The sequence below is a fragment of the Mytilus californianus genome, unplaced genomic scaffold (genome assembly GCF_021869535.1).
Source record: "Mytilus californianus isolate M0D057914Y unplaced genomic scaffold, xbMytCali1.0.p SCAF_2, whole genome shotgun sequence".
Lineage (NCBI taxonomy): Eukaryota > Metazoa > Mollusca > Bivalvia > Mytilida > Mytilidae > Mytilus > Mytilus californianus.
Genome location: NW_026262668.1, coordinates 87,737,754 through 87,750,505, shown reverse-complemented (window position 1 = coordinate 87,750,505; position 12,752 = coordinate 87,737,754). Strand labels below are relative to the sequence as shown.

The 12,752-nt window shown below is 32.0% G+C and overlaps 1 protein-coding gene across 1 annotated transcript; it reads right to left on the bottom strand.

Annotated features, from left to right (window-relative positions):
* Nucleotides 1–808: 808 nt before the first annotated feature.
* On the bottom strand, nucleotides 809–11,920 carry LOC127727715 (perlucin-like protein). Its single transcript, XM_052234830.1, has 4 exons — nucleotides 11,813–11,920; nucleotides 6,056–6,155; nucleotides 4,021–4,231; nucleotides 809–839 (listed from the first exon to the last, which is right to left on the bottom strand). Exons 1-4 carry the CDS (start codon nucleotides 11,918–11,920, stop codon nucleotides 809–811), a joined length of 450 nt encoding a protein of 149 aa, XP_052090790.1.
* Between the last annotated feature and the right edge of the window lie 832 nt (nucleotides 11,921–12,752).

Here is a 12,752-nt window from a genome sequence, read left to right as displayed (position 1 = left end):
TCTGCCATTACTTTTCGTACATATTCCTCACTAGTCAATGTTTGTACTCTGCAATTCTTTTCCGCTTTCGTACATATTTTCCAGGAGTCAATCTTTGGACTCTGCCTTCACTTTTCGTACATATTCCCAAGGATTCAATGTTTGTACTCTGCCATAACTTTTCGTACATATTCCTCACTAGTCAATATTTTAACTGTGCTATTACTTTTTGCAAATAGTTGTCATTAGTAATCGTTTGTACTGTTACTCTTCGTATATATTTATTGGACGTAACTGTTTTTACTGTGCCACCAATTTACGTACGTATTTATCAGGAGTAAATGTTTGAACTATGTCATTTCTTTTTATACATATACATCTACTCTATTTACGTTTTTTAGCTCTACTATATCGTTATTTTCAAATATAATTTTGTAAATTTTGTTGACACAATCGACGTCCGCGGAATTGCAGATGACACCAACACAACAGCAAAGGCTGTTGACTAAAAACATTACTTTAGTTTGCCTGTTTTGAAATAAAAATACAATGTCTAAATATTGCGACTGCATACGTAATGTTTTACTTTCTTCAATTTTTGCTAGGTAATTTGGACAGCTTAATATGGTGCAATCATAATTACTCAAATCTTATTTGAGTTTGTATTTGTTATTTTGGTGCAAATGGTTTCATAACAGTTACAACTGTATCCATATAAATGATAAATAACTGGTAAATGAAAACTAAAACCAAAGTGATGATTTTTGCAGTTTTTATTGTTATAGTAAGGTATACTCCTTTAACTCGAGAATAGTTGAATCATTCAATATCATCCTATTACACTACCTCCATCTTCTATTCTGCAAAAAGGAGATAAAATCAAATCATGATACTGTAGGAATACAGAAAGTATTTGAAAATAAAAATGTAAAAATAATAAAACATTTCAATATACTTAAACACAAAAAACATAATAAAAAGATGTCAACAAAAGCAGCCGAATTCATTGTCTTGAAATTAGATTTTTCAAAATGTTCGAAATCTTAAAAGGTACATGTACAGTTGAACGTTATCGAACTTTATTACATACAACTACAACTGTTTTGAGAAACTTGAGAAAAGAACCATGTAACTTGCCATGCCCCCCCCCCCCCCCCAAAAAAAAGGCCATACATGTAATCCTATAGTGTAGCGACTAAATAGGTAAATTGTGAACTCTGGCTGGTCGTAAAAACAGTCTAGAAACTCGTTAAAACAAAAGTGTTTTATTGATTTTATAAATTTGAAAATTGAAATTTATACTGTATTTGCTAATTTCTATCGTTTGCTGTGATTTTTGTTGGACATGGATTTAAAAATTGAGGAGCCAATATGAATATCCTTAGCATGTGTATGCATCAAATTGGCTGAGGAAAGACAAAAGAAATACGATATATTATTGATCGACTGTTTGTCATATAACTTGTGTACTTACACCGAAAAACAAAACAAATGAATGTTTTTGACAAAATGGAGTGAGCTTTTTGCACTCACTACAGTCCTCGATCTGAGTAGATTATCATAGAAATTGCCCATCAATTTGTATTACATTGTTTGGACGACTTTACAATATTGTTTTTAATTTTTTTTTGTAATAATTTAATTCGAAACTTTCCAGGTATAGAGCAGATTTTTATCGGAAAACACTACGGTCTGTGTGTCATTTAGTAGTTATTTAATTATTATCGGATAAGTTGACTGACAATGCATGTACACAAAACTGCGATGAAAAAGTAATATACATTCTTTAACAAGTTTCTGTACTACCAATGGTTAATCCATAAAAGGTTTAGAAGTGTAAGTATTATGTCCTTTTACATGCCTGTTGTATAGAATATAAGTGTTTGTAAAGAATATATGTGCATTCGCCTGGTTTGTTGACTGGCCATGATGTCAATATGTCTTGTTCCATGATCAAATAGATGCTGTTTTATAACAGTAGGGAACTCGACGTGTGTTTTGAAGGTATCCTTTTATATTGTACATTAGAAAACCAATTTTAATCTGAAACAGTCATTTTGATCTAATCAACTCTTAAAAGACTGAACAATAAATTTTTAGGTCATTTTCAGACTTTTCCAATGGCTTAAATTCAGTACTGTTCAGACAATTCGCTAGCTGTTCAGTCTATGTTCAGATTGTTCAATAGTTGTTATTTACCTGTTCCTATCATCATAATAAGGATTGTCTGAAAAGCTACTGAACAGTACTGAATTGACTGCGAGAGAATTGTCTGAATTGTAATGAATTAACTGCATTGGACAGGTCTGAAAAACGACCGAGAGACTAAAGGTGACTGAATAATTTATTGTTCAGACTTTTTAGATGATGTTAAGCTCAAAATATTTTTGACTTATACATTCATCATAGATACCAGGCTAGAATTCATTTACTAGTGGTATTAATGAAGAAATGACGTTTCCTCGTAGTTTGAATATCCCTTTGGTATCTGTCGCCTCTCATTTTCCATTGAATATAACATGATCAAGTATACTCTCTTTGATGTTTGTTTATGTATAACTTGATTCTTTCAAATTAATGTAAATACTGTATTGCAAATATATAATAGTCAACAAAAGAAACGATACAAGGCAATGTACTTTCCATATATAATGAAATTGGATACACTGTACCAAGGTAAATAATTGCCCAATTGGTCAAATATTTACAGAGTGTTATTTTCTTATCAAAACCATCGATTTAAGGCAAACAGGCGAATTTTTTTTTTTTGCAATTTTTGTTATTTCAAAAATTGTATTTTCACCCAAAAATTCAAAAATCGATTTTTGAACTTAAAACTTTAAACGTAAACATGGTCTACTTAAAATTATGAATGACTTTGCAGATATTTGAATACTTAATTCTCATCTTCGAAATTAAGTGCCGACTATTGTCATCATTTTCCGTAAAATAAATTTGACCCCTGTGTTCAATAACACGGTATTTTCTCACTTTCCAATTTGGTCAGATTCTTTTAATCATATACATTTGCTTTGCAAATGAATGTTTTTCATTGGATAATTTAACAGTTTTTCCTTTTTATTATATTTTATGATAAATTTGAGTTCAAACTTGTGTATTGTTACTTTTGTTGATTCGTATACATTCATAGCATATTAACTTGATTTGTTTATTTTCTTGAAGTTTCTAAATTATTTAAAACACCGAGGCATATCTTCCCCAGTTAAGGTATATAGTTTTTGTTTTTCAATCCTTTTTAACTTCGTAAATGAATTGGCTGTCTTTCTGTTTTGATTCGACCGCCGATGATGAGTCTTGTATAAAAGAAACGAGCGTCTAACGTACTAAATTATAAGCCTCGTATCTTTGATGAGATTAACAGACACTTTTTCTATTCTACTTTGGTGGAAGTTTCGATCTGAGTGTATCAACAGCCAAGTACATGAAGTAGTCAGCACTCTTTTCTGACATTCAATAACATTGATATGATTATTTTCTGTAAATTTTACTGTTGTTGCACCTAACACAAAAACTTCCACAACAGACCTAGGAGGAAAAAACGACTGAAATTGACACTCTTTATTTTGTTAATCGAGAATCTGATCCGTTGAAATGCTTTTTTATACTGCAACTGTGCAATCTGCGCCAACAAATCGATTGACTATTTATTTATTTGTGATATAAAGTCACTGACCGTATATCTCATTTTTTATGACGTTGACAATGCGTCTCGTAGAATTTTATTTATGACATCAATAAAGAAAACATTTTCGCAGAACTTTTACGTCGTGCGCTTCAAATTCAAACTTAATTGTTTTTACCCGAAATATTTCATCTGGAACATAAGGATAATAGCCGACATATAAATCTTATACGTGGCAATGAATGAAAGAAATTCAATAAAAAAAATAATTCGTGATATTAATGTGAAAAGTGACAATCGCAGAGAAGGCACATGAGCGAGTTTTGTATTTCATAATTAAGACAAATTTTATATAGAAAAGTGGGTTTATCTGAAATATCTTAAAGTCATCAACATACTCTCTTTCACAGATGTAGCCAGCTTTTACATCACAATAATGATCATTCCAATGATAGTTGTCAGGTAGGAAAAACATTGCACAATCCTGATGTGACATATAGTTGTCAGGTTGATTAGGTGACCAATCAGTGAACTCCATTTTTTCCAGTGTAGATATCCACATCCATTCATTCTCAAACACGGCGTCAGTTCCACCGATCCAAAAGTGTTCTTCAAAACATTAAGTATAAAAACTTCCTCCGTAAAAGAGATTATGCGAATATATATGTTCTAACTTTTTTAGGCTATTTTTTAGTAACACCAGACAAAAGAACTATGTCAATTGGACTTGCTTTTATACAATAACTGCCCTTAAATTTTACTAGATAACATTTTTTGTTCGCTATGGAGATTCCGTATATCGTCAAGTTATCGGAATTCCAAAGGGGGCTAACTGTGCACCAATTATTGCAGACATGTTTCTGTATTGTTATGAGTTACAATTTATGACTAAAATCAGCAAAGACCCATCGAAACAACATCTGCTACAAAAATTTAATAACTCTTTTAGATATTTGGATGATATATTGGCTCTCAATAACGACGACTTCAGTATGTACACTAAAGAGATTTATCTTGCTGAACTGACTTTAAATAAAGCTAATACTAACAATGAACAGTGCCCTTTCCTGGATCTTGATATCTATATCTTTAACGGGAAGCTTTATACCAAAATTTATGATAAAAGAGATGATTTTTCATTTCCTATTGTTAATTATCCATTTTTAGATGGTGACGTTCCATTGTCACCATTCTTATGGTGTTTATATATCTCAACTTGTTCGATTCGCTCGTGCATGTAACAACGTATTTGATTTTAACGAAAGAAACCTCTGTAATACTGAAAACATTATTACACCAGGGTTTTCTATATCACAAACTAGTCAAAACATATACTAAATTTTATCATCGGTACAAGGACATCATTCGTAAATATAAATCAACATGCAGACATCTTATACGTTCAGGTATTTCACATCCAATCTATTATGGTAATATTCTTTACAAAACACAAAAAGGTCGGCATTCAACTCAAAAGCTAACCAAACCTTTGAACAGACTTATTCAGAAGGGATATAGTTACGATACTGTTGTCAGGTCATTAAGGATGGCATATTTTGGTATTAATATTGATTCACTCATAGGGTCTTTGCATCGGAAATAAACACATTTATTCTTAAACCAGTTGTTGGCATGATACGGGTTATTTTCTTCTCATATATTTTATGATGGTATGATACTAAACCCCTAACAGGAGGGATTGTGCTTGATTTTCATATGATGAAGAGATAATCTTTAAATCAGTTTAATTTATGTCTGGAGCTGGCATGTCAGTAACTGCTAGTAGTCCTTTGTTAATTTATATAGCATTGTCATTTTGCTTATTTTCTTTTGTTACCTATTCTGACATCGGACTCGGACTTTTTTAAAACTGAGTTTTACTGTGCGTATTGCTGTGTGTTTGTTTACCTACATTGGCTAGAGGTATAGGAGGAGGGTTCATATCTCAAAACATGTTTAATCCCGCCGCATTTTTGCCCCTGTCCCAAGTCAGGAGCCTCTGGTTTTTGTTAGTCTTGTAGTTTTTTAATTTTAGTTCATTTATATGTTTTGTAGTTTAGTGTGACGTCCATTTTCTTGAACTAGTACACATTTTTGTTTAGGGGCCAGCTGAAGCCAGCCACCGGGTGCGGGATTTTCTCGCTGTGTTGAAGACCCAATGGAGGCCTTCGGCTGTTTTCTACTCTTTGGTCGGGTTGTTGTCTCTTTGACACATTCCCCATTTCCATTCTCAATTTTATTACAATGAAAATGTCATTAGTTAAGTAGTGCCTAACGCAGCATTTTGTCGTTTTTTTTTTTGCAGTATCTCTATTGGTTTTTGAAACATGGTTCCTTTGACAAATTAATAAACACAGTTAGCATAAGGTGAGTCTAAGCGTAGGTATGAATATAATACATTTGTATAAGTGTCTTATACGAAAAACAACTTACGTGTGTGAGACGTATTATGGAGCAAATAATTTCGTATGAAGTTGTTCTCATCTGCTGATTCTATTTCTACGAGTTTCCCCTGAAGTCGATTGCAAAACGACTGAAAGGTATAGATAAATCAAGCTTCTTACTTGAACAAAATATGACTGTTCATATTCAACTTATTATATAAATACAAAAATGTCCAACCAATTATTGAATTTCGAAATGACGGACATCCATGAAATCATATTCCATGCAAATCAGGTAGTAGGATTTTAGTGCCAATAACTTCTAAAATACTTATTTTGTTCATTCAAAATAATTTGACCATCTCTAATTGCTAATAATTTTCTTTTTATTATTTACTGTTTCCGTCTTCCGATTAAAGTGTTCCTGATGCAAGCAAAATTATAATCAAAGTACTGAAGTACTGAACATCGGATGACCACAAGTTCTTGAGGATGGTCAAAAGCACTTGTCTCAGAAAAAAACAACATATCTCTTTACCTGAAACTGAGGTTAATGTACAGAGATATATTTTTTTCTAGACAAGTGCGTGCGAGTATGATGAATAAATGATAGGAAATTCAACTTCACCGTAATAACTATTATATTGTAGTGATACAAATCAGTATACACTGATTTGTTGTTATATATTATATTTAAATAACAGTTACATATATATATGATTTGCATCCGTTTGTATATCATTCTATTATACTGTTCTAATAATAGTGCAATGCAAGTGCATGGTGGACACTTTTCTGTAAAAATTCGATTTTTCTAAGATTGGATACGAGTAGGCATTCATATTTTCCCGCAAAAACAATTACAGAGTTACCGGTCCTGTCGCAAAACGTTCTTTGGGATATTCTTCCGCATGCTTTAACACAATTTTTCGGTACGTGTGCATTGATATTATCAATGATTTTTTACTTATATATATATATCTAACTACAAAACATTTTCACATTATTAATTTATGTTGTAAACAAAAATATTTTTATCAGTATTCATTGAAGAGATGTATTTATATCAAATGACAAGGAATGTTATTTTGCACTCGTTTATGTGCGCATATTTATCATGTTTATAGATCGGTTACAAAACCAAAACTAATTTACATAATGGAAATCTAGGCGATAGCAATACATCGGACTGACCTCAAGGTCATCGATGTAAAAATCAGCCAAAATTTGCATTTCAGGTTTAAAAATTTCTACAATGCTTTGTCGGACTGCTGTGGTCAAATGCCGTTTTTTCACTAGATCATCTTTATATATGCAAACTTGCTCACATTTTCCAAATATGTATCTTAACTTTGATGCATATCTTTAATGTACAAAAAAATGTATATACAAACATTTTAGAAATTGGAGGGATCTGGGTTGAAAAATATTTGAAGAACACAGAAAACTAGTAGAATCTTTTCTTTGGATGGACAATACAGCGTGTGTATTTGCAGGATTTTCCATGTATGTATAAAAATATTTTCAAACTCACCTGTTACCAATGTTTTGATAACACCTTAGTGTGTGTTCAATTGGCAGTTACGTCTTTCTTTTTGCTATTTCTATATATTCCTTATTTTATATGACAAATTACATGAACGTTCTTTAAATCAAGCATATAATAACAATTCGTAATGTCACATTGATCACAGACAAACGAAAATAGCACCGTTTAACGTTTATATTCGGTGCAGAATTAAGGGCAAATTATTGCTTCCGACCAGTAGGCATATTATATAATGGTAGATTTTTTTATAGTTTAAATAATTAACAATTTATCTGTATTTGAACAACCAGACGCTTGACTTTATATGTCTAGATAAGATATTTTTCTTTTTGTATAAGACCCTATGTCGACTAGTCCATTGTTTTTCTGTCGTTGCTGTTTTACGTATATTGCCATATCTTTTTAATCATAAATTGTCTAAAGAATCATCTACCAGTGAGTACAAAAAAAGTAAAATAACAAAAATACCGAACTCCAAGGGAAATACAAAACGGAAAGTCCTTTATAAAATGGCAAAATCAAAAGCTCAAACACATCAAACGAATGGAAAACAACTGTCATATTCCTGACTTAGTACAGGCATTTCCTTATGTAGAAAATGGTGAATTAAATCTGGTTTTATAGCTAGCTTAACCTTTCACTTATATGACAGTCGCATAGAATTCCATTATATTGACAACAATGTGTGAGCAAAACAAACAGACATAATAGGTAAAAATGTCAAATATTTGGTTAGAGTAGTCAACATTGTAATATAATCTTAATCACTATAAAACATAACTATTATAACAAAGAAAAACAAAATGGCATATAGACACTCTACAGACACTATAGACAAGGTATATACGCAAACATTAAAGACAAGAATACAAAATTGACCATAGCACAATAACACAATGGCGGTATGTATAAGTACCGAGCCACGCCAAAAGTATATTACCAAAATGGACTAAGCAGTAAAGGTTAAAAATGTACACGGACAAATAAAAAGACCACCATAAAACATAATTAAGACGATAAACAACTTCAGTACCTAGAATCTATACTTCAAGACCATCATGTATTATTTGTGAAGTTGTTACGTAATATATATCAACAAGGTCTTATTTTCTTGCAATGAACTTTTTAAGAAAAAGGACGAGACGTTCTTTGACATAACCTTGGCTCATCAACTTTCTGCTCAGACACTGGTGACGTTTTATAAAGTCTGAGTAGCAGCTGCACGCTCTTGTATACCAAATAAGTTGGGAAATGTATATCCCATATGCAGGTAAAGTTGATATATTGCTGATAAGGTTGGGGCAATTTATAATTTCAAAATTAAAATCGTCTTGTTTGTCATAGATTCTGGTACTGAGATGACCGCTTATGTCAAATTCGAGGTATAAGTCTAAAAATGAGTCGTTCCCCAACACATTCTCTCCCCATTCCACACAAACTCTACCACAAATCTCTTCAAACCCCTTTCTAAAGTTGTATCAGAATCTTTCCTAGAAGTTTCACGGGGTTATGCTCATCACTGGTTATTTTTATTTACTGTAACATACACTATAAGTCATTCGTTAAAATAATTAGCATTCCGATTGCAAAGCACTAAATACAACATTTCCTTGTTCATGATACTCCATGAATTTACATGTTGCTATGAAACATGCTATGAAAAATATTCATCCATTTAATATTTTTCTGAGAATTTACAATAACATTTCTAGTCCCAAAATACGGTAAAAACACGTTACTTCAGCCCAGATAAATTACATGTGATGTAGATCGTAGTTCGGATTGAGAATCTAGATAAATAAGAATTACGTTCTCTGTGGATAAATTAATTTAGACAAATGTTCTGTCTGTCATCTATGATCGTAATAAAACAGTTAACATCACCACTTCCACTGTTTTATTCTTCAGTAATATTGTGAATCTTTATGTACACGTTGAATGTAAACGTTCATGCAGTTTGTCGTTAGCAGTGAATTAAATCCAAACAAATAATACGAAAACTACTGATAAAGAGAGAAGTAATTGACCATACACCCAGCGAACACTCACTAAGATGAACAGAATTTGGAATGCAATGAAGTCGCACGAAGAGTGCGTTAAAAGAAAGTATGTCGCACAAATAAATGGAATAAAAGACTTATATAAGCATGCATATACTAATTACGATCCACCTTCTATACTTTTACACGATACATATTTGTGATATGTTTGAAAGGAAAGTAGTATTCCTAATTCTTTGGTTATGTACTTTTTATGCGTTTGAAAAAAAAAACAGAATTATGGAATTACCCATAACCATATTTGATCTGTATAAAATGTTCACTCAATGTATTTATAAGTACAAATCGATAATATTTGTTCTTGATTAATTTTATTGACTGTAAATTTTGAATGAACCTATTAGAATCGATGTAGTTTAATCAAATTAATCAACATATTATTTCTGGTGCACATTCTCAAAATGTCCGGTAAGAATCGGCCGAAGGTCATCCATAACCTTAAGTCATTACAGAAGACAATGTCTATGTCATACAGTTTCAGATTAAATGACAATTCTTCTTTCGTTTTCAACCGCCAAATATTGAGATCGTCAGCTAAAGAATAGTATGAACCATTTGAAAAAATGATGATTAGGATAACTGCTACCCTCGAATCAGGAGTATGCAAATAGATGTTTCCCTCAGTTTTAGTTTGTAACCCGGATTTGTTTTTATATCTATCGATTTATGAGTTTCGAACAGCGGTATACTACTGTTGCCTTTATTTACCTCTCAACATAACTTGTTTAATCGAGGTTAGGGAACGTTTGAAATAAATAGTCTGAAAGAAGTTGAAAATAATTAAAAATCTCTAATATGATACATATACAAATGTATGCAACAGTAGATTACCGATGTTCGAATCTTATAAATCGATAAAGAAGATACACATCAAGGTAAAAACAAAATCCCAAGGCAGAACCCTTTTGTATGATAGTGCTGAACATGTTAAAACTCTCTTTATCAATAAATTGTGACAACCATGACCCCGGGTTATCATTCTTTGTATACCAATGAAGAACAAAACGACCAGAGGTTAAATACTATGTTTACTAACTACAAGAGTGATATTACAAAATGAAATCAGGTCATTTTCTTTTATTGAAATGAATTAGTATAACACAATGACCAGAGGTCATCGGCATTGTACTTCATTGCAGAAGAATATGTCCCTAGTTAATCTCCTACGTATAGGACGAGTTTAACAAAATAACCTGAGGTGATTCGACTTGGTTGTATAAAACGAGATAACACATTGACGTTAGGTTTCGTTCGTCTGCACTTGTATAAAAAAATAATCAAATATGCTAGGACACGAGACACGCGTTTTGTCTACAAAAGACTCATCAGTGACGCTTGAATATTAGCGTAGGAGACAATTCACCGAGTTCATCACCTTTGTCTTGGATAGTAAGAACAAAATGATCCTAGGTTATCATTCTAGAATTTGTACATATATGAACCCCCTTTCTATATGAATGAATAACATGATGAGCCAAGGTCATCCTCCATTAACCTATTTCTTTATTTTGGATTGAAAGTCCCTCTTTACTAGAGGGAATTACCTGTGGTCATTTTGTGAAACTAATCAAATTTGATTGGGTTTTGTACATATACTTATCCTAGACACAATTGATGAACTCTGGCCAATGTGTTTTAGAGTTAGATACAAATGAGATGACAGGGATTTTTGTGATCAGCGTTATCATACAAATGGTACTGGCGATTGTTTTTTGTGTTTTATACATGTATCATATTAGAGATTTTCATTATTTTACTCAATTTAATCTATTCCTTATCAACCCCCTCCCACTAATCCCGGTTCAAATGGGATAGGTCATGTTATTTTCATATCCTATGAGGATAGCAGTGACCATAGTCTTAAAACATTTATTCAGATGGAGCATGCCACTCTCTGGATGACGATATATTGATATGTGACGGTTATATAAAACGAAATTAGAATTATCAAGCCTATTTTGTTTGAAGACCCATATATATATGAGGTATATATTTTTTGCGATAATAACCTTGGCAAGGGACGACCTGAGGTCGATTATTTCCGGGCGTTTTCAGAACGTACGTTTCTGACACACAATTATTTTACTTGAATTCATATTCAGAAATTGCTTTTCAACTTAATTATAGTACTGTATCATTATTTTTTAACTTATTTTGAAAATGACAAAGTCTATATATAACATTATAATTCCAGTACCGTTGATTCCGTAAAGTCAATAAGAAGATCCTCTATAAACACATAACAGGATAAGGCATGACTCGTCCATCCATGTGGACACGATGCACCGTGTGAATCTACAAACATTACTTAAAAAATATAATACACATTTGACAATAATTACAATGTAATTTTTTTAATTTTTGGTATGTGTACAGTTTACTAGTTCAATTCTTTAAGAGTAAATTCCAATCTAAACCTCATTATAAACAACCTGTGTTTTTATTGATAAAGCTAGCAATGCAGTTTTAAATTTCTCTTTTAAGTAATACGCAGATGCATAAAACATACTGATCTCTACAAAAAGATCGTCAATTGCACTTTTTGTTTATACTACAATTGCGGTTCAGATATATTTTATCCAGAATCGATATTAATGCTCATAATTACTGACCCCTTTTTACTGTTTATAATTGCAATCTCGACAAATGGAATAAAACTTTATACATTTCATGCGTCCAAATAGCTTTTCGAGATTTATCCCCACCAAGAACGCCCTAACCCAAACACCATTGTTATAGGAAATAAGGTCTCAAACATTACACTTGTTTTCCAATTTGTAATCAAAACCTGTCTTACAAACGTCCATCCACATCTCAAATTTATTAATAAACACATCTTTCATCCTAATGTAAAAAATGGTGTCAACGGGAGAAATCTGACAAAAAGTCACTTGATTACTATTTAAATAAATGTCTGAATATTTTTGATATTCGCATATCCCATTTCGAAAATAATTTAGAAATAAGTAAAAGAGTAAGTAATACGCCCATTTCTAGGATTAAAAACAAAATTCAAGTACTCGCAAAGCGTTTTGTGTTCGTACCGGCCGACAAAGCAGCCAACAATGTGGTGGTGGTATGACGTAAATACTACACGGAAGTCCGTAAGAATGAAATTATGCATTCAACTACATTCA

What these genes read in the sequence shown, in the direction of transcription:
- LOC127727715 (XM_052234830.1), bottom strand. Translation starts at nt 11,920, where the DNA reads ATGTTTGTAGATTCACACGGTGCATCGTGTCCACATGGATGGACGAGT. An exon ending in CCATAATACGTCTCACACAC is followed by an intron (nt 4,232 to 6,055) that starts GTAAGTTGTTTT and finishes AATGTTTTGAAG; the next exon opens with AACACTTTTGGATCGGTGGA. An exon ending in GGCTACATCTGTGAAAGAGA is followed by an intron (nt 840 to 4,020) that starts GTATGTTGATGA and finishes TCCTTTTTGCAG; the next exon opens with AATAGAAGATGGAGGTAGTG.